This window comes from Heterodontus francisci, chromosome 35, assembly GCF_036365525.1.
Source record: "Heterodontus francisci isolate sHetFra1 chromosome 35, sHetFra1.hap1, whole genome shotgun sequence".
Lineage (NCBI taxonomy): Eukaryota > Metazoa > Chordata > Chondrichthyes > Heterodontiformes > Heterodontidae > Heterodontus > Heterodontus francisci.
The window spans coordinates 35,238,565-35,261,580 of NC_090405.1; the positions used below are offsets into that span (position 1 = coordinate 35,238,565).

Here is a 23,016-nt window from a genome sequence, read left to right on the forward strand (position 1 = left end):
CTGCCTGATTACCTTGAATTTTTCTAAATGCCCTGCTATTACATCTTTAATAATAGCTTCCAACATTTTCCCTAAGACATGTTAAGCTAACTGGCCTATAGTTTCTTGCTTTCTGTCTACCTCCCTTTTTGAGTAAAGAAGGTACATTTGCTATTTTCTAATCTAACAGAACCTTCCCCGAATCTAGGGAATTTTGGAAAATTAAAACTGACGCATCAACTATCTCACTAGCCACTTCTTTTAAGACCCTAGGAGGAAGTCCGTCAGGACCCGGGGACTTGTCAGCCCACGGCTGCAACAATTTGTTCAGTTCTACTTCCCTAGTGATTGTAATTTTCTTGAGTTCCTCCCTCCCTTCTATTTCCTGACTTACAGCTAATACTGGGATGTTACTTGTATGCTCAATAGTGAAGACCGATGCAAAATATCTGTTCAATTCATCTGCCATCTCCTTATTATCCATTATTAATTCCCCAGACTCACCTTTTATAGGACTTGCAGTCACTTTCGTTAACTCTTTTATTTTTAAAATATCTGTAGAAACTTTTACTATCTGTTTTTATATTTCTAGCTAGCTTTCTCTCGTGCTCTAATTTTACCTTCCTTATCAATCTTTTAGTCATTCTTTGCTGTTTTTTTATATTCTGTCCAATCTTCTGACCTGCCACCCATCTTTGCGCAATTATATGCTTTTTCTTTAAGTTTGATACTACCTTTAACTGTTTTAGTTAACCACGGATGGCGGGTCCCACCCTCGGAATTTTTCTTTCTCATTGAAATGTATCGATTCTGTCTATTCTGAAATATCCCCTTAAATGTCTGCCACTGCATCTCTAATGGCCTATCCCTTAACCAGATTTGCCAGTTCACTTTAGCTAGCTCTGCTTTCATGCCCTCATAATTGCCCTGATTTAAGTTTAAAATACTAGTCTTGGACCCACTCCTGTCTCCCTCAAACTGAATGCAAAATTCAATCCTATTATGATTGCTGCTACCTAGGGGCGTCACTACGAGGTCATTAATTAATCCTATCTGATTGCGCAATACCAGGTCTAGTGTAGCCTGCTCTCTGGTTGGCTCCAGAACGTATTGTTCCAAGAAATTATCCCAAAAACATTCTATGTACTCCTCATCTAGGCTTCCTATGCCCATCTGATATTTCCAGTTTATATGTAGGATAAAACCCCCCATAATTATCACCATACCTTTCTTCCTTTATATCCCGTCCTACAGTGTGGTTAATGTTAGGTGGCCTGTACACCACTCCCACAAGTGACTTCTTGCTTTTGTGATTTCTCATCTCTACCCAAACTGCTTCTACATCCTGGTTTCCTGAACTTAGGTCATCCCTCTCTATTGCGTTAATATCATCATTAATTAACAGAGCTACCCCTCCACCTTTTGCTTGCTTCCTGTCCTTCCTAAATACCATGTACCCTTTAATATTCAGGACCCAATCTATGTCATCCTGCAGCCATGTCTCTGTAATGGCTATCAGATCGTACTTATTTATTTCTATTTGCGCTCTTAGTTCATCTGTTTTGTTTCGAATTTTACGTGCCTTCAGATACAGAGCCTTTAGTTTTGTCCTTTTATTTGTGTAACCTCTAGCCTTGTATGTTGATTTACTCTTAGATTTGTATGCTGTGTTCCTTCCTGTCACAGTCTGTTTATCATTTCCCATATTAATACCTTTCTCTCTTGCCATGTCTCTACTTCTTGATTTACCATATCTTCCCAAATTTGATCCCTTGCCCCCATTATTCAGTTTAAAACCCTCTCTACTTCCCCAGTTATGTGGCTTGCTAGAACACCAGCCCCAGCACAGTTCAGGTGTAGACTGTCCCAACGGTACAGCCACCACTTTCCCCAGTACTGGTGCCAGTGCCCCACGAACCGGAACCTACTTCTACTACACCAATCTTTGAGCTACACATTATTTTCTCTAATCTTATTTGCCCTATGTCAATCTGCATATGGCTCAGGTAATAATTCAGGGATTATTACCTTTGAGGTTCTGCTTCTTAATTTGGCACCTAGTTCCTCATACTGACAATGCAGAACGTCTTTCCTTGTCCTGCCTATGTCGTTGGTACCTACATGGACCACGACAACTGGATCCTCCCCCTCCCACTATAAGTTTCTCTCCAACCCTGAGCAGATGTCCCAAACTCTGGCATCGGGCAGGCAACACAGCCGTCAAGACTCTCGCTCTTTGCTGCAGAGAAGAGTGTCAATCCCCCTAACTATACTGTCCCCTACTACCACTACATTCCTTTTTTCTCCCTCCACTTGAATGGCTTCCTGTACCATGGTGCCGTGGTCAGGTTACTCATTCACCCTACAGCTGCCACTCTCATCCAAACAAGCTGAAAGAACCTCAAACCTGTCTGACGATCGCAAAGGCTGAGGCTCCTGCATGGAGGTCCAAAAGCCTAAGTGTTACCATAGTCACAAGGTGGGACAGCTTCATGCAGAATGCTGGAAGTTGCAGGGTAAACCCGTGGGACTTATTGGGGTATACAAAGCCAATGCAGAGAAAGGGGCCCTGACCGAGAGTACGACAGATCAGGCTGTAGCTCTGACTGCAGCTGTAAGGCCAAATGTAAAGATCACTGAGTGAGGGGGAGGTGAACAACCTGAGCGATATAGAGAATTCTTGTCAAAAGTAAAAATAGCTCCTTATCCCTCAAGTGAGCCAGGTAAACCTGTAGTTATACTTAGGGATACAGGAGCCACCCAAACTCTTTTGCTGGGGAAAGGCATAACTTTTCCACCAGAGAGCGCGCTGAATACCAAGGTTTTAGTGAATGGTATCGGCGGGCAGTATATACCTTTACCTTTGTATCAGGTGCACCTGTAGAGTGACCTAATGTCTGGAACGGTAACTGTAGGAGTTGCCCATAGTTTTCCAGTAGATGGAGTTGACCTACTCCTGGGGAATGATTTGGCCGGAGCGAAATTAGTAGCTTCTCCAGTCATCACGAACAAACCAAGTGAAGTTAAAGAGACAGAACAGGTGCAGGAAAAGGTTCCAGGAATTTTTCCTTCATGTGTGACCCGAGCAATGGCTAAATAAGTTCCATTGTCAGAGGTCAAATTGTCACCACAGATAGATAGCCGAATATCTGAAACTTTCTTTGGGGATTTGGATAATCCAAAGGAAAGTTTCAATAAATATTTTCTGATCCAGGTTCAGCAATCTGATCCAGAGATAAATGAAATGGCACAATCAGCTCTAACTGAGGCTGAGGCAAAGGGAGGTCCAGAAGGCTGCTATATTAAAAATGGGATTCTGATGAGGAAGTGGAGACCTCCTCACAAACCTGCAGACGAAGAATGGAAGGTAGTTCACCAGATAGTGGTACCACCCGAGTATTGCCGGGAAATATTAAGGATAGGGCATGAAATTTTTATAGCGGGACACGTGGGGATCCAGAAGACTCAATCACGGATAAGTTGACATTTTTACTGGCCAGGTCTTTCCAAGGACGTGGTGCAGTTTTGTAAAACGTGCCATATAGCCAGATTGTTGGAAAACCGCAACCTGCCATAAAACTGGCACCTCTAATTCCCATACCAGTTTTTGGGAAACCGTTTAGTTGGGTCTTGGTAGACTGTGTCGGGCCTTTACCGGAAACAAAAGCTGGACACCAATATATATTTGCTATCATGGATATGGCTACTCGGTTCCCAGAGGCCATTCCCTTGAGAACAATTTCTGCTAAGGTAGTGGTAGAGATGTTAACCCAGTACTTCACTAGATATGGATTACCGATTGCGATTCAGTTGGATCAAAGTTTCAATTTTATGTCTAAAATTTTTCAGCAAGTTATGGGTAATTTGGGTATAACACAGTTAAAGTCTTCACCCACAGACACAAGTGACTTTAGAAAGGTTCCAGCAGACCCTCGAAACAATGATCAGGGCATACTGTCATGAATATCCCCATGATTGGGATAAAGAGCTAGAATTTCTTTTGTTTGCCACTTGAGCTTCACCCAATGAGCCTGCTGATATTAGTCCTTTTGAATTAGATTATGGACATGAGATAAGCTAATAAACTAATTAAAGAAAGATTTTTTAGAACAGACGGACGAATATTCCTTGTTAGATTCTGTATCCACGTTCCAGGAACGGTTCACAAGAGCCTGCAAAGTGGCTCAGGAACACCTGAAAGCTTTCCAAACAATCATGAAGAAATGGGCAGACAAGCCTCCCAAGACCTGAACATTTCAACCAGGGGCTAAGGTGTTAGTATTACTGCCTTTACAGGGTGAACTACTGAAAGCATGCTTAAGTGGTGCATATAAAGTGGTCAAAAGAATTAGTAAAGTAAATTATTTGATTACCACCCCAGTTCGGCGGAAAAGGAATCGGCATGGTCATATTAATATGTTGAAACGATATCATTGCTGGGAGGAGGATAAGCAAGAACAGGTATGTCAGGTAACAGGGACAGCGAAGGATGAAAGGGATAGTGAGGGTGAGGCAGAAGGCGGCCTAGACAATTCTCAAATTGAACCTCCGACTATGCGATTAGCTAATATTGAATTGTTAGAGAGATTAGACACTATGCTTTCATATTTAGATACAGACCAATGAGAAGACTTAACAAGGCTACTCACAGCATTTAAAAGAGTCTGCAGGGACAAGCCAGGATGTACAATCTTAGGCATACATGATATGGATGTAGGGGAATCCTTTTCTATAAAACAGCATCCTTATCGCTTAAGTCCAGAAAACCAGGCCCAGGTAAAAGCAGGATTCCAATACATGTTGGAAAACCACCTAATTGAACCCAGTCAAAGCAGCTGAATTCCCCAATTGTGTTATTGCCTAAATCTGATGGTTCAGCTAGGTTCTGCATCGACTACAAAAAGGTTAATGCAGTAACAAAGGCAAACTTCAACCTAATTTCTCACTTGGAAGACTGTATTGACAGAGTGGGCAGTGCCATGTTTCTTACAAAACAGATTTGTTAAAGGGATACTGGCAAGTTCCTTTAACATTACGAGCTAAAGAAATATTGGCCTTTGTCACACCAGACGGTCTTTTCCAATGCCGACTGATGCCATTCTGGCTAAAAATGCCCCAGCCACTTTTCAGAGATTAATTAACCAAGTGGTAGCCAGTTCCTACTGGCTTGTGGACGTCTCGGGAGAGACCAAGGCTAAGGGAGTAAACTCTAACAGAAAATCCTAAGCAGAACCCCGAAGGCGGTTATGTGTCACCTTTGGCATGTTTTCGGCAGGTCCTGCAGCCATACGTCGTGCTCTGCACTCCTTTCGGCGCCACCAAGAAGGCCGAGAAGGGAGTTTTGACGCTTGGGCAACTCACAACCTCCATACATCCGTCCAGGCACGCGCCATGGAGAGATCACTCCATAGTCGCCTCACTGCGACCAAAACAACACGGAAGGCAGCAGATACGGGTTATAAGTCCAGCTCAATTGGCGTAGAGATTGGGCGCCATGGGTTGCCTTTGTCAGTGGGAGAGGTCATCGCATCTCACTGGACAGCTGCCACCCGCCTCAAACTGGGCAGCCCCCGGTCTGTAAGATTCTGTCCCGCCACAGTCCACCTGCTTCATTGGGTGCTTGGAGCTCAGGGTCATTGCCCGACAAGTGGACTGCAACACCACACTAAACAGCACGACAAAAAAAGGAAAGAAGGTACCAGCCCTTCGTTTTGCAAACTGGAACGTCAGAACTATGTGTCCTGGCCAGTCGGAAGACCTTACACAAATCAACAATTCTCGGAAGACCGCCATCATTAACAACGAGCTCAGTAGACTCAATGTGGACATTGCAGCACTTCAGGAGACACGCCTTCTTGCGAGCGGATCTCTAAGAGAGCAAGACTACACCTTCTTCTGGCAGGGTAGGGATCCTGAAGAACCAAGGCAGCATGGAGTGGGCTTCGCCATCAGAAACTCTTTGCTCAGCATGATAGAGCCACCTTCAAATGGCTCTGCATCACCAACTTGTTCTTTCATACTAAACCCTGTCACCAGGTTTCTTGGAGGCACCCATGATCACGTCGTTGGCACCAGCTGGACCTCATCGTTACAAGGCGAGCCTCTTTAAACAGCATTCAAATCATGCGCAGCTTCCACAGTGCGGACTGCAACGCCGACCACTCCCTGGTGTGCAGCAAGGTTAGACTCAAACCAAAGAAGCTGCATCACTCCAAGCAGAAGGGTCACCCGCGCATCAACACTAGCAGAATTTCTTATCCACAGCTGTTACATAAGTTTCTAAATTCACTTGAAAAGCACTTCAAAACACTCCATCAGGGGATGCAGAGACCAAGTGGGCCCACATCAGAGATGCCATCTATGACTCAGCTATGACCACCTATGGCAAACGTATGAAGCAGAATGCAGTCTGGCTTCAATCTCACTTTGAAGAGCTGGAACCTGTCATAGCCGCTAAGCGCATTGCACTGTTGAACTACAAGAAAGCCCCCAGCGAGTTAACATCCGTAGCACTTAAAGCAGCCAGAAGCGCTGCACAAAGAACAGCCAGGCGCTGCGCAAATGACGACTGGCAACACCTATGCAGTCATATTCAGCTGGCCTCCAACACCGGGCGGCACAGTGGCGCAGTGGTTAGCGCCGCAGCCTCACAGCTCCAGCGACCCGGGTTCAATTCTGGGTACTGCCTGTGTGGAGTTTGCAAGTTCTCCCTGTGTCCGCGTGGGTTTCCTCCGGGTGCTCCGGTTTCCTCCCACATGCCAAAGACTTGCAGGTTGATAGGTAAATTGGCCATTAGCCCCGAGTATAGGTAGGTGGTAGGGAAATATAGGGACAGGTGGGGATGTGGTAGGAATATGGAATTAGTGTAGGATTAGTATAAATGGGTGGTTGATGGTCGGCACAGACTCGGTGGGCCGAAGGGCCTGTTTCAGTGCTGTATCTCTAAAACTAAAACTAAAAACTGAATGTATGATGGCATTAAGAGAGCTTTTGGGCCAACCATCAAGAAGATCGCCCCCCTCAAATCTAAATCAGGGGACACAATCACTGACCAACGCAAGCAAATGGACCGCTACCTCGAACTGTACTCCATGGAAAATGTTGTCACTGAGACCGCCCTCAATGCAGCCCAGTCTCTGGCAGTCATGGATGAGCTGGACGTACAGCCAACAAAGTTGGAACTCAGTGATCCCACTGATTCTCGAGCCAGCGGAAAAGCCCCTGGGACGGATGGCGTTACCCCTGAAATAATCAAGAGTGCCAAGCCTACTATACTTTCAGCACTCTACGAACTGCTTTGCCTGTGCTGGGACGAGGGAGCAGTACCACAGGACATGCGCGATGCCAATATCATCACCCTCTATAAGAACAAGACTGACCGCGGTGACTGCAACAACTACCGTGGAATCTCCCTGCTCAGCATAGTAGGGAAAGTCTTCGCTCGAGTCGTTTTAAACAGGCTCCAGAAGCTGGCTGAGCGTATCTACCCTGAGGCACAGTGTGGCCTTCGAGCAGAGAGATCCACCATTGACATGTTGTTCTCCCTTCGCCAGCTATAGGAGAAATGCTGCGTACAACAGGTGCCCCTCTACGTTGCTTTCATTGATCTCACCAAAGCCTTTGACCTCGTCAGCAGACGTGGTCTCTTCAGACTACTAGAAAAGATCGGATGTCCACTAAAGCTACTAAGTATTATCACCTCATTCCATGACAATATGAAAGGCACAATTCAGCATAGCGGTGCCTCATCAGACTACTTTCCTATCCTGAGTGGCGTGAAACAGAGCTGTGTTCTCGCACCTACACTGTTTGGGATCTTCTTCTCCCTGCTGCTCTCACATGCATTCAAGTCTTCAGAAGAAGTAATTTTTCTCCACACAAGATCAGGTGGCAGGTTGTTCAACCTTGCCTAAGAGCGAAGACCAAAGTACGGAAAGTCCTCATCAAGGAACTCCTCTTTGCTGACGATGCTGCATTAACATCTCACACTGAAGAGTGTCTGCAGAGACTCAACGACAGGATTGCAGCTGCCAACAATGAACTTGGCCTAAACATCAGCCTCAAGAAAACGAACATCATGGGACAGGACGTCAGTAGTGCTCCATCCATCAATATCGGCGACCATGCTCTGGAAGTGGTTCAAGAGTTCACCTACCTAGGCTCAACTATCACCAGTAACCTGTCTCTCGATGCAGAAATCAACAAGCGCATGGGAAAGGCTTCCACTGCTATGTCCAAACTAGTCAAGAGAGTGTGGGAAAATGGTACACTGACACGGAACACCAAAGTCAGAGTGTATCAAGCCTGTGTCCTCAGTACCTTTCTCTGCAGCAGCGAGGCCTGGGCAACGTATGACAGCCAAGAGCAATGTCTCAATTCATTCCATCTTCGCTGCCTCCGGAGAATCCTTGGCATCAGGTGGCAGGACCGTATCTCCAACACAGAAGTCCTCGAGGCGGCCAACATCCCCAGCATTATACACCCTATTGAGCCAGCAGTGGTTGAGATGGCTTGGTCATGTGAGCCGCATGGAAAATGGCAGGATCCCCAAGGACACATTGTACAGCGAGCTCGTCACTGGTAACAGACCCACCGGCGTCCATGTCTCCGCTTTAAAGACGTCTGCAAACGTGACATGAAGTTCTGTGACATTGATCACAAGTCGCGGGAGTCAGTTGCCAGTGATCGACAGAGCTGGCGGGCAGCCATAAAGGCGGGGCTAAAGTGTGGCAAGTCGAAGAGACTGAGCAGTTGGCAGGAAAAAAGACAGAAGCGCAAGGGGAGAGCCAACTGTTTAACAGCCCCGATAACTAATTTTATCTGGAGCACCTGTGGAAGAGTCTGTCACTCTAGAATTGGCCTTTATAACCACTCCAGGCACTGCTTTACAAACCACTAACCACCTCTAGGCGCTTACCCATTGTATCTCGAGACAAGGAGGCCGAAGAAGAAGAGCCAGTTCCTAACTGTGTGATTTGTCTTGATGATGTGCTGGTATACAGTGACACTTGGAAGGACCACTTGGAACAACTAGAAGCTTTGTTTTGAAAATTATAATCGGCTGATTTAGTGATAAACCTTGCCAAAAATGAATTTGCAAAAGCCAGAGCAACCTATCTCGGGCATATAGTAGGGTAAGGACATGTGTTGCCAAGAACAGCAAAAGTACAAGCATTGGTGGAGTTCCCTGCCCCTAAGATTAAGTGAGAAATCATGAGGTTTTTGGGGATGTGTGGTTTCTAATGCAAGTTTTGTACCAAATTTTAGTACTGTAGCTGCTCCATTGACGGATTTGCTGCAGAAGAAAAGAAAGGTAGTGTGCTCAGGGGTGTGCCAAGCATCTTTTGAGAGGCTGAAAGCCATTTTGATTAATGAACCAGTGTTGGCTGCTCCAAATTTCACTAAGCCCTTCAAGGTAGCAATTGATGCTACTGACCTGGGGATCGGTGCAATCCTGTTACAAGATGATGAATCAGGTATAGAAAGGCCTGTGGGATACATTTCCAAAAAGCTAAATCGACAACATAAAAGATATTCAACAGTGGAAAAAAAGAAACCCTGGGTTTATTACTGGCTCTGAAGTATTTTGAGGTCATTTCCACCACGACAGCAAAGAAATAATGGTGTATATTGATCATAACCCCCTAGCCTTTGTTGAAAAATTCAAAATGAGAATGTCAGACTATTCTCATGGAGTTTACTATTGCAACCTTATCACTTAACGATTATGCACATAGCGGGGAAAAATAATGTGATTGCAGGTGCTTTGTCTAGGATTTAACTTTCCTTTGAGTTATCTGAGTGCAAAGATGGTACAAAGCAGAACTGTATTAACTGCGGGTAAAGAGTGAATGAGAATGAATGTATAAGTGTGTTTTAAAATTTTTCGTCTTGTTTTTTCTATACTTTGTAATGAAGTGCATTTGAAAATGGCATTTCATTCCTCCAAGGATGGAGGTGTTACGACTGCTTCCAATTTTTTGTTAAATTTTTGAGGACTTGTATTTAAATTGTGGAAATGGATTCATATTTTGGAGGCTGAAGATTTCATAGTTACTGGACTCTTTTTTTCAAGTTCACCGAGGAGACACTTGAGATGCTGTTGTTGAAAACAACCTTTTGCTGGAAATCATGTGGTTTAAGATAAATAAACAACAGAAACATTGGACTAAGGGGAGATGTTTACAGAGAAGCAATAAGGCAAGATTTATGAGGGTCAGGGAGCTTTTGACTTCCTGTTTGGAGTTTTGCTTTTGGAGAGATTGCTTTTGGTTTCGCTTGGGACAGAGTTGGGGATGTGGACAGTGTTAAAAGAAAAAATGGGAGTAGACCCCAATTCAGCTTGTTCCATCTTTTTGAAAAACTAATTAGCTTTTCGATCTCTTTAAGAAACCCTGAGAAGCAAGTGTAACAAACAGGCTGAAACTGTTGCCGCATTTCTCCTGAAAGGCCTGAAAAATGATCTCAACGTCGCCTGAGAAGAACTGTTCCAGGAAGATCCCAGTGACAGCTGTCTACGTGTAATTGGGACACCAGACAAAAAAGGGGCAACCAACATTTTTCCCTATCTTTTTTGTCTTCAAGAATTAGCAAGTATTTGGCCAAAGTTTTTTTTGGAACAAACCTCTGCAGATAGAGAATTTCTGTATTTTTTTCAGAGTGCGTGTGAGTGTGTGAGCGTCTAATTTAAAAAGGGAACTTTTTCAGTTGGTGTGTTAATGCTTTGCTTTGTTATTGATCAGCCTTGTTTTGATAATAAACAGTTAATTTTGTTGTCTATCAAAGAAACCTGGCTGGTGTATTTTATTCTGGGATAAAGAGTAGAGTATAGGATTGACCGTATCGGTATCTGGGTAAAAATTTAAATATATGTTGTGACCTGTGGAGAAGTAGAACTAGAAACGACAGTGCACTCGTCCTGCCTCATTTGTAACCCGATGCGGCCAATTATACACTCTATTTTTAGTTTCAGAATAAAATCCACCAACCAGGTTTCTTTAATAAACAACAAAAATATTAATTTATTATAAAACAAGACTTAGTCAATAAAGATGCAAAGCTTTAACGTACAGTTTGAAATATGACAGTAAATATATATATATTCCCTTCCAAATCCCCAACACACACACACCGGTTAAAGCAAAAATAAAGATGCTTTGGCCAAAGTACTTGTTAATTCTTGAAGAAAAAGGATCAGATATGTTATGTTCCAGATGGCATACAGTCTGGTGTCCGAGTACACGTAGACGGGTCAGTAGGATTTTTTCAGAAGCAGATCATTCAGGAGATGTTGAGAGGAAGTCTTGCAAAAGCTTCTCAGGAAAATGCAGCATCAGGTGTTACAGCTATCACATACTGGATTTGGTTTTGCAGGATGTCTCAGAGAGGTAGAGAAAAGATGAGCTGGATGTTTCGTCCAACAGGCTACAACCCAACTGACATTCAAAACAGTCCACACCCCAACCAAAAAGTCAAAACCTCTTGACCACCATAAATCTTGACCTGTCACTTCTCTTGTAAACAACTCCCATAGTCAGAAGGCACCTGTTGTTTACTTAGCTGAAGACATGTGACATCCAGTAAATATTGTTTTTAAACAGTGACCCTTTCAAAAAAAACTAAGTCCAGCATCTATGGAATCACTTCAGTCCTCCAATGAATCCATCTCCACAATTCTAAAACACAAGTCCTCAAAAATATTTTTAAAAGGAAGCACTTTCATAACACTGTAGTTACATGAAACTAAAATATTTGCCAACATTTATAAATTCAGTTTTTTCACAATTCTAAATGATAAATGACAACTGGAATTAATACATTAAGTGTATGTATTGGAAATGAATGCCTTCAAAATCTGAGCTTCACTTAAATTGTGAACTATTTTTAAAATGTGGCATAGGTGCAACTCTCCCAATAATGGGCTGGATTTTCTTACCCTACTGCTGTGAGCAGTGGCGGGTGCAGAAAATGGTAGGCACCCCGCACAGGACGCACACCGCTGCAATTCTGCGGTGTGTGGCCACTTAGCATACTGACGGCGGCTGCCCCTCTCCCCCAATGTCATGGCAGGGCCAGCATCAGCAGTGCCGTGAATGGCATCACCTGATCCGGGGGCAGGTGCTGGCACCATTTTTCAAAGGATGACAGCCCTGCAAACAAAATACAGAGTTCCCCCATCCATAAAATAATGCAGAGTTGACGCCTCCCACCACCCCCCCTCCCCTCCCCTCCCCCCATCTATATCTATGTGTACAAACCGTAGTTTTCCAGGTGTTTATACATAGCATTCCAATTGATAATCTTATAACCATTATGCTACAATTAGTTTTAGTTTTAGAGATACAGCACTGAAACAGGCCCTTCAGCCCACCGAGTCTGTGCCGACCATTAACCACCCATATATATACTAATCCTACACTAATCCCATATTCCTACCACATTCCCACCTGTCCCTATATTTCCCTACCACTTACCTATACTAGGGACAATTTATAACGGCCGATTTACCTACCAACCTGCAAGTCTTTTGGCTTGTGGGAGGAAACCGGAGCACCCGGAGAAAACCCACGCAGACACAGGGAGAACTTGCAAACTCCACACAGGCAGTACCCAGAATTGAACCCGGGTCGCTGGAGCTGTGAGGCTGCAGTGCTAACCACTGCGCCACTGTGAATTGTTAATCCTTCTTGCATCACATTCGGGGCGGCACAGTGACGCAGTGGTTAGCACCGCAGCCTCACAGCTCCAGCGACCCGGGTTCAGTTCTGGGTACTGCCTGTGCAGAGTTTGCAAGTTCTCCCTGTGACCGCGTGGGTTTCCGCCGAGTGCTCCGGTTTCTTCCCACAGCCAAAGACTTGCAGGTTGATAGGTAAATTGGCCATTGTAAATTGCCCCTAGTATAGGTAGGTGGTAGGAGAATGGTGGGGATGTGGTTGGGAATATGGGATTAATGTAGGATTAGTATAAATGGGTGGTTGTTGGTCGGCACAGGCTCAGTGGGCCGACAGGCCTGTTTCAGTGCTGTATCTCTAAATAAATAAATTATTCAGTGTCAGGTTCACAGAGCAGTCCAGCTGTTGATCATAATTTTTAGTACTGGCAAAATAGAGGGAAAATAGAACAAAATTATCCCACTAACCCCACTAAATATTTTCAAGGCAGCAATGCTTAAAGTTCAGGTAATGGCTGTAAACCATTTGTGCTTTGCTTCAACCTTTTAGTTAGATGATTGTCCTGTAATCATGACTAGGCATCCATTTGATTTAATAAGCATTTCAAAATCTCTCAAAAATTACAGATTATTATCAATATTTTCCTTACTACCATCAAAATAATTTGCAAAAACATTTTGTAATACAATAAAATATCAAATATATATATTGCATCAAATATAAAGACAGTCTTAATTCTATACAAGTAATGAATTATCTTGCCTATTATAGGGTATAAACCACATAATTATCATTATTTAACAGAGCACAATCTTCAACAAAATGTGTTTGGCAAGTCTTTTAATAAATATTGAGTCATTGAATCATATAAACATTACACCACTTAAAAATTATTTCACCATGGCAATATTGATGTGGATCCATTCCACGCTTCTCCCTCCTCCTGTTGCTTTAACACAATTAGGTTTGTGATTGTCACTTTACAAGTACAGCTCAGCTTTTCTAAAAGAATACTAGCTATTGCTGTCAAGATGTTTTGTGAAGATGTTGATCTATATTTAGGCAGAAACAGTTGTCTGAAATAAAACATTAGCAAAGACTTAATGGGTAGAGCTTGAACTGTACCAGAGACAGGCAATTGCAAAAGATCTTTAAGGATCAATCAGAAAAATACCTCTTTTATAGAGTTTAATTTAGACGAACTTTAATTGCTAAATTCAATAAAGACTACCGATCTATTTTGGAGGAGACCAACACTAGAGGCAATAAATATACGATAATCGCTTATAAATTCATTAAAGACTTAGGATCTATTCGTGAAGGAGACTAATACTGAGGGCCAAAAATATAAAGTAGTCACTTATAAATTCAATAGGGAATCCAGAAGAACTATTTTACCCAGTGAGTGGTTAGAATGTAGAAATAGGAGTAGTTGAAGAAATTAACATGGTATAGCTAGACAAACATATGAGAGAGAATAGAAGGGTAAATTATGCTGATAGGGTTAGATGAAGAGGGGTGAGAGGAGGCTCATGTGGAGCATAAACACCGACATGGATCAGTTGGGCTGAATAGCTCATTTCTGTGCTGTGGACTCTATACAATTCTATTTTCTTTGTATGATGTGCCAAGTGAAATTTTGTCTAAAGTAAAACAATAAGTTTTTTTTTAAATGTGGAGTTGGCCCCAAATATACTTTTACATTTATGAATACCTAGAAATGTTAGCCTACACAAAAAATACAAAAAGCCCTTCTGACCCCTGTATACACCCCCTATTCACAAGTATAAATCTGAGAGTGTTTTAGGTACATAAATTTTAAAAACTCTATCTAAGCTATGTAAGGACTTCACTAAGTTTATAGAGTACTGAAGTATATACCGTTTTTGTTCCAAGAGAAACAAAGGCTCTGTAAATGTTCCAGCTCTGAAAGGTGTTCAGTTATTCAGACTTGACAGACAGGCAACAATAGACCAGGAGGATTAATGACGACTGGGTGAGAGACTGGAGAGCAATTGGTGCCTATGGAACAATATCTTAGCAAGGAGTCAAAACCTTCAGAAGAGGGATGGAATAGCAAAAAATGACAGGAAATGGGAATGAATAAGAACATCATCTAACACATCACTCTAGATTGTAAAGAAGTTATTGGAAAATGGGCAGAGAAATCTGTAGACCCTGTCCCTGTATCCTGTCTTTTATCTGAAGCCATTCTTAGATGAAGCAGAAATATGTCAAAATACTGAATGATTTAATGCAGTGAATTAAATGGGTTGAAGGTATTGATATGTGTTAGTAGCAAAAACAATTGTGGCAAATAAGATAATAGGCTAAAATGACTGCAGTACCTTGAGGATGTCTTGTAAGAGATTAACTACCGAATTAAGGTTCTCACCTAAAAGAAAATCCCCACAAATATGTTTGACTTTTATCTGTAAATTTTTATATCTATTTTTGTACTAATGTGGTGCAATTTGCTCCTTAGAAAATATTAATTCTTATGTACTATGTTTTTGTTTATGGTGAGGGTGGGGGGTGGTGGGGGGAGGAGAGAGAAAGTTAAAATGCAGGATCTGAATCCCTGCTTCTGTTCTGTTGCCATGTCCTCTTCTCCACATCAGTGTGATAGAACACAGAGCACCAAAATGTACAGAAACCTTGGGCTGGATTTTATTCTGGCGATGGGGGTTCTGGTGTAGGGTTGGAAGGCAAGGGGTGACCCCATCTCATCCTCAGTCGGACCTCCTCTCCCAGGGTTTTCTCCAGTCTTCGTACTGCAGGGCCTCCTGCACTACTGGCAGTGGTCGCCTCCCCTGGTGACCAATGCCAGTACTGCAGGAGGTCCTGTAGTATGAAGACTGCAGAAGACCCCGGGAGAGATAAGTGGGTTGCCGGGGCCATACAGGCGGGCCACGGCAACAGGGTGGGGGGGGGCTTGTCATTGCTGCCGGGGAGCACTCCAGGGGTGATGAATTGCACCAAAAGGAGGGAGCTCACTGACCCCAAGGTGGAGGGGGGAAGAGGCTCTTAAGTGGCCATTAATTAGTCACTTAAGGGCCTCAGTTGGCCTGGGCGGGAAGGCTGTCTTCAGCCTTCCTCACCCCGGACAAAATGGCAGGAGACCTGGGCAACATAAGGAATGGCGCCCCCTGCCATTTCGTTTGCCCAACCCCTGCCTCCGTGCCTGCCTTCAAGGACAGAACACAATCCTGCCCCTTATTTCTATATTAGCATGATGCACCTGAATGGAACCTCTTCATCTGTCCTCCGAGATATATTAACATAGCATTATTTTGCCTATTATTCAACTCTTTACAACTTCACTTGTTAGTTATTATTTAGGCAGGTCATGTTGATTAATATTGAATAAATTCATTCAATTTGAAAAAATGATAAGGTAAAAATATCAGCTGTATCTTCATGCAGGTTTTTATTACCTGCATGGTGATGCCATTAAATAGCGTGATATTTCAATTAACTATTCTTAGTCAAAGGACCGCAGCAGTACAAATTAGCTTTAAGTTTATTTATTAAATAAGAAAAATCTTTAATCAGAAAGTCATTTCTCAATTGTCAGTCTCATTTACTATATATAAAAATGAAATTGTTTAAAAGAAGGGATTATTGCCATTTGAAAGTTGATGGCTTTCCTACTATGGTTGTAAATTACAACGCAAAGTATAACCTGCATGTCGCAAAAATATCATGATGGCACCAATGCACCCTTTCATACTCCTTCCTATCCAAAGGGACGATCATTCCTTAAAATTTAAGCTGGTTACACATCATTGTTATGTTTTCTGTTTAAAAATAATTATTTAAGTAATAGTTTTGTTTTATTTTTAGACAGTGTCTGCCCTAGAGGATATACAAGAGTTAATGGAACGTTCTGTGACGGTATGTAAGATTACTCCTTTATTATGTTATATTTCTATGTGTCTCTATCCACCAGTTACTATATCTAAATTCTGATTGCTAGAATGTGATATAAATACATCAGTAACCTCAAATGAGTAAAAAGTATATGTGCTGTACAGACCTCGGGAAATTTGAATAAAGCACATAAAATGTAAATGCCTGATGAGGTGAGACTTAAGAATATGATGATATTCATTATTAACATATTTGAAGATTTGTATTAATGTAACTCTTCACAAGACAGGACATTTATCCAGATTGCAAGTACATTCATGATTAGTCCCAGCAAATGGCTATTTGCGATGCCTTTTACATCACTTCAAGAACTTAGAGCACTTTAATGATAATCTCACTGGCTCGAAGAGAAACACATTCCGTTGCGATTGGCATCATAAGTAGACATTGCTCATAGGTTTGGAAGCTTTGTGGTCGCCTATACATATGTACTTTAATTTTTCCTATCCAGTTAAGTCAGAATAGTACTTCTTCCAATAATAACTTTAGATAGTCAGTTATTTAGTCCACAGCATACTTTTTAATCTGCCTGGATTTAAATGTTTGTATTTACATTACATAACTCGATAAATGTTTTGTACTATGATGTATTTTTTAAACCACAACATTGTTAATCAGAATTCTTTTGTAACTCTTTAAAGATGTAAATGAGTGTAAAGTATTCCCTGGGGTGTGCACCAATGCTGACTGTGTGAATACACCTGGATCATTTAAGTGCATCTGTTCTAATGGTATGACCCTGGATAGCAGTGGACGAACATGTATTGGTAAGCATAGACCATATTTTTCAGACAAGTATGTTGATATCACAACTGTATTCAAATATTGCATGGATATCTACACTGCTCTCGTGGAGGAAACCATTTTTTAGAATGGTACTATAAATGAAATTAAAGTATGTTATTGTTTAATAAAAATGGAGATTTTTTTCATTAATCAGTGCATTTTCAACATCGATGCAATCTAATTAATTTCCCCATAATCCCTGAATGTTATCAATGACTGTACACTTGCAGGTAGCTCCCTAACAGTCCATTTGCTAATGGTAGTGGAATAGTCAATTTCAGCAAAATATGAGGAATGGAAAATCTACCTAATTGTGCACAGTAGGTAGATTATTAAATTGCATTTAGCAATCTATTGGCAGTGCACAAACTCAGAGACCTTTTGACAATGGGGAATTGCCAAACAATCTGTTCAACTGAATGTTATAATTTTACTGAAAAGAAATATTGCAGGAAATAACTTACTAAACGGACAAGTGTTTTCTTATTAAGCTTTATTTAGTTTATGCAGCTGCTAGATGCCAAGAATTCAAAATCGAATATCCCATGAAAAAGGTCTTTTGATGGGCAAAATAGCATTTTCTCATTCTGTATAAATTTAGTTTAGTGATTATTTAAGTTCAAAACTGAAAGTAAAATTGAGATTTGTGTTTTGAAAAACATCATAGAACTGGACTTAAAGGCATGAACCAATATTTAAGTTACCAGCGGGCAATTATTCTTCTGAATGATTGACCTCTGCAAATCTTTTGTCATAGCTATTCCATGTTAGCCTGTTTTTATAAGAAATATGTTTAATAGGTTCAACAATAAAAGGTCATGGTCTATCTGCAGCGTCCATAAACCTTTGCCAAACATAGTTTCAATTCTTTACAAATATGGAAACAGTACTACTCCAGACTTAGTTTCAATGAGAAAACCAGAGTAACTGAGTTTTAATCAAATATACTATATAACTAGGGCGGCACAGTGGCGCAGTGGTTAGCACTGCAGCCTCACAGCTCCAGGGACCCGGGTTCGATTCCGGGTACTGCCTGTGTGGAGTTTGCAAGTTCTCCCTGTGTCTGCGTGGGTTTTCTCCGGGTGCTCCGGTTTCCTCCCACAAGCCAAAAGACTTGCAGGTTGATAGGTAAATTGGCCATTATAAATTGTCACTAGTATAGGTAGGTGGTAGGGAAATATAGGGATAGGTGGGGATGTTTGGTAGGAATATGGGATTAGTGTAGGATTAGTATAAGTGGGTGGTTGATGTTCGGCACAGACTCGGTGGGCCGAAGGGCCTGTTTCAGTGCTGTATCTCTAATCTAATCTAAAAACACTGGTGAAAATCCATCTGTGAACAAAAAGCAAACCACTGCAGTTACTGAAAATCTGAAACAAAACATGAAATGCTGGAAATAATCAGCTGGTCAGGCATCATTTGTGAAGAGGACAGACAAGTAAATGTTTCAGCTACGGACCCTTCATAAGATTTGCTTCCCCTATCCAGATTACTTCAGGTACAGTCTAGTTGAACTGCCTGGCTGATGCAACTCAGCGAACTGAAACATTGAGTTCTGCCGAAGGGGCCATACCTGAAAAGTTGTGTGCTCTCTCCACAGGTGACCTTCTGAGTGTTTCCAGTATTTACTGTTTTTGTTTCAGCTTCTCATTGCATTTTTTCATAATATGCAGAATCGTATCATCGCTCAACTTTTTAATCAAGGTAGGTCCTTAAGTATTCATTTAATACTTTAAATATGGACCTTTCAAAAGATATGTAACTGTTTACTTATCCTCACAATTAAGTTGTCTTTAATTCCTCTTCATTATTACTATGTACAGTTCATTACATTAGAAGCAGAGACCACAGATTGTCTGTAACTGCTGTTGAAGCTGCTCCAAGGTGTTTCAGTGGAAAAGAGGCATGGTTCAAGTCAGTTAGGCCCAGAAGATGTCAGAGTTTCTTTCTCTACCTTGATGGCTCCATGTCCAGTCTAGCATAACAGTATTACTGAGAACTCACACAACTAAGATAAAGGGGTTGATTTTAACTCCAGCCACCTGCCTGGTTTCCAACAGGCAGGGCCGGGGTTAAAATGGAATGGGAGATTTAGCCACTCTTTTTCCACCTCAATCTAGCCAACTACATATTTAAATTGAAGGCAGCTAGGGCACCCACCCCAAAGGTGGTTGTCTTTAAATATGCAGATCGAGCTTTGATAATGTCATCGAGTCTCAAACTGCTATCTTAACCTGAGACTTAAAAGGGCAGTGGTGGCCTCCCCGCTGTTGGACTACTGCTTTCCTGTTCTATTTTGTTTCATTACGTTAAACACAGACATCAGTTGTAACAACCGCAGAATCAGACTTTTGTCTTAAACGAGCTGATGTTAATAATGCAACTTGGATATTCAGTCAAATGATACAGTACAATTCCATGGAATTATATGATTCTTTATTATTAAGTTCACAATTCACTATAAGAACTCATGTACCACGCATTACAATTCCAGCCTGACTTGAGAAAATAATAGTTTACTAAAACCACTTATACCAATTCTACCTTTGATCTCTACATTTCATGTGTACTAACACTAAAGTATAATACATTAAAAGACAGACAATGCAGACTTTTGATAACATGGAGCCAAAAAGATACGGTCATGTTCATCTCAATCTCTCCGAATGATTCAGTTACCATGGTTATATGGTCAAAGTAAGCACTTCAATCATTTTATAGACTCATTATGGCACATAAGGAAGCTCTTCCGCCTATCAAGTCCATGCTGGCAAGATGACAGCTCCCAACATTGCAGGAGTGTCTCCTCAGGAGTGTCAGCCTTGATTTTTGTCTTCAGGGTCTGGTGTGGGATGTGAACCCACAACCTTCTGACTCAGAGGCGAGAGTGTATCTGATGAAAGGTCATTCACCTGAAACGTTAACTTTGTTTCACTCTCTACAGATGCTGCCAGACCTGCTGAGTATTTCCAGCATTTTCTGTTTTCATTTCAGATTTGCAGCATCCATGGTATTTCACTTTTATATTAACCTTTATTTACATTGTACTTTGGTCAGATATTCGTTTGGAGCACTGCTATATGAAATATGATGAAGATGAATGTGCACAACCTTTAGCAGTCCGATTACGCATTGATGCTTGCTGCTGTTCTGTTGGTGCTGCTTGGGGGCCAGATTGCGAAAGATGTCCTGAGGAAGGCACAAGTGACTACAAAACTCTTTGCCCACGAGGATCAGGATTTTCTAGCAGAGGAGAACCGAATGGGAAACCTTTGTTAAAAGGTAAAACTGTTCCGATAAACATGCTTTTTCAACAACTTTAAAGTTTGTAATTCTTTGCTAGCAACACCTTATATAGTTTAGGGAATGAATGCAATACATTGTATGGTATGAACCGTGCAAACTCTTCTGAAGACAACTAGGGATGGGCTGTTAGTGCCAGCCTTGCCAGCAATGCCCACATCCCAAAAATGGTTATTCTTTTTAAACCTGAGCAATTCCTGGTCTATGCAGTGTTAGCTGGTTTCAACTGGGACAGTGGTGGGTGCTCCAAATTAGAGAGAGGAAAAACAGATTGGACCACACTCTTGTTTGGTATGTAAATACCTGTGTTTAAAAAGGGCTACCTCAACACTGACTGTGGGTAATATGAGACTTTGTCATGGTTTAATAACTATTTGGCACTCGGTTATCTCGACTGAACATCGAAAGTGGCCGTCTCATTACCCTAACAGAGAGAAAGAAAAGAGAAAGAAACAGTGATGCTGTAGATAGTGGTATGATTTACTGTGACAGAATTTATAATTGAACATCCGCAATCCTATGGCTGTTAACTCTGATTCCTGATTAACGCAGAATTAGCTTTAAAGAAAAGTTACACTTAGAACTGGATTCTGCATGAATTATGATTCTGTTCAGTACCTACAGCAGAATCAATGGCCTGAATTTTATTCACGTGCCGCAGTCTGCCACGACGCACTTTGAACTCAGCTGCATGTCCGCATTCAACAGCCTCTGCCGAGCCCCTGCGATGTTATGCACACGGGCTCATTAGCATCACTGTGACACGCCCCCCCCCCACCCCCATATTATGAGGGGAGAGGCAGGATATCCAGCACAGTGAGGAACCTTTTGACAGCTGTGTAGCAGGTGCTGGGGCCCTATTTAAAGCTCCCCAGCACCTGCTTCCTGACAGCTGTCAAAGAAATACTAACCTCACTATTGAAGAGTTGGGCTGCTGTCAATCTGGCAGCAAAGCAGAAAGTGCTGGAGAAACTCAGCAGGTCAGGCAGCAGTTCACGGACCTGAAAGTTAACCCTGCTTCTCTCTCCACAGATGCTGCTTGACCTGCTGAGTTTCCCCAGCACTTTCTTCTTTGCTGCCACATACTTACCCTGCTGTGTCCCAGTGTCCTGTGAAGTTATGATCCTCTTCTTCCACTCAAGCGTTGCATTGCTTTTTGTAGGTGTGCCGCACCTGGGTGAATAATCTTAATTTTGCACATTCCAGGACATGAGACTTAAATGTACCATAAAAAACAAATACACAACAGAAATAAAACCATAAATTGAAGAATATTTACATACTATGGGCTTCTAATCATCTGATGTGAAAAACCGCAGACGAATATGCATTTGGAATCTGTATTCATTTCTCTGCTAACTGTTATATGAAAAGACATGTAACTGCAATTAAAAGATCTTTGTAAAAAAACAGGAAAATATGTTCATATTCAAGCTGCATTGCCAACTAGAAGTATTACACCAATAATTTATGATCAGCTGCTGCAGACGCAAAGTGTTCGTGAACATGTGTTGATATGTAATAGTTGAAAAACCATGACAACAGCCCAGATTTCTTCACTAGTCCTGCATTGGTTTTCAAACGTGTGCAAGACAAACCTTGCAGCCAGATGTTAGAGCAGTTACACGGTGGAGTCACCTTTGAATTTAAAGGACCACACCAAAAGTTGAGGATGGCAGAGGGGTGCTTTAGGGTGGCCCCACAGTTCAGCGAAGCCTCCCTGGTCACTCTCCTCCAAGCAGTGCAGGCAAGGCGGGAGGTCCTTTTTACCAGCGATGATGAGAAGAGGTCCTGCTGCCTGAACAAGGCAGCCCTGGCTGAAGATGGCAGAGGAGGTGAGGAGCCGTGGGGCCATCCGGCGTCAAAGGTTCCAATGCCGGAAGGGGATGAACGATCACTCTCCCAGCCAGCCGGGGCCCTCTAGGCCTCGTGCACACAAGGTATGACCGCCAAAGACATCCACAGCCAAAGGGCAATCATATCAGCAGCCTTCCTCCAGTCCGGCTGCTAGCGCAGAAGTAGCATCGCGTAGGAGCATCCGCAAGCATTTCCAAAAAGTATCATGACACAAATGGATCGGCATGGGTGACATAACAATGTAGAAAGGCCGAAAACAAAATCGTCTTCACTAACATGTGCGTTGCTTTTACTGTGTGAATGAAGTGTGCCAGCATGTACCGATCGTGGCTCCTCCCATTACATCAGTGGCCTTTCAGAACTGCCCATGTATGGAATAACATCATTGCCATGCCAGTATCACTCATGTGCGTCTCCACGCATGCAGTAAAATGGACAATGGCTCAGTATTCTGCTGCCAGTAATGCTGGATGCAAAGATGTTACAG

The 23,016-nt window shown here is 42.3% G+C and overlaps 1 protein-coding gene across 1 annotated transcript in view; it reads left to right on the plus strand.

The window, feature by feature from the left end:
• Positions 1-23,016, plus strand: part of LOC137350605 (fibrillin-1-like) — a 670,523-nt gene that overhangs the window by 436,887 nt on the left and 210,620 nt on the right. The window contains exons 22-24 of the mRNA XM_068015324.1: positions 16,497-16,547; positions 17,225-17,350; positions 20,427-20,651. Of these exons, the coding sequence (XP_067871425.1) occupies positions 16,497-16,547; positions 17,225-17,350; positions 20,427-20,651 (402 nt within the window). The remainder of the gene's footprint in view (positions 1-16,496; positions 16,548-17,224; positions 17,351-20,426; positions 20,652-23,016) is intronic.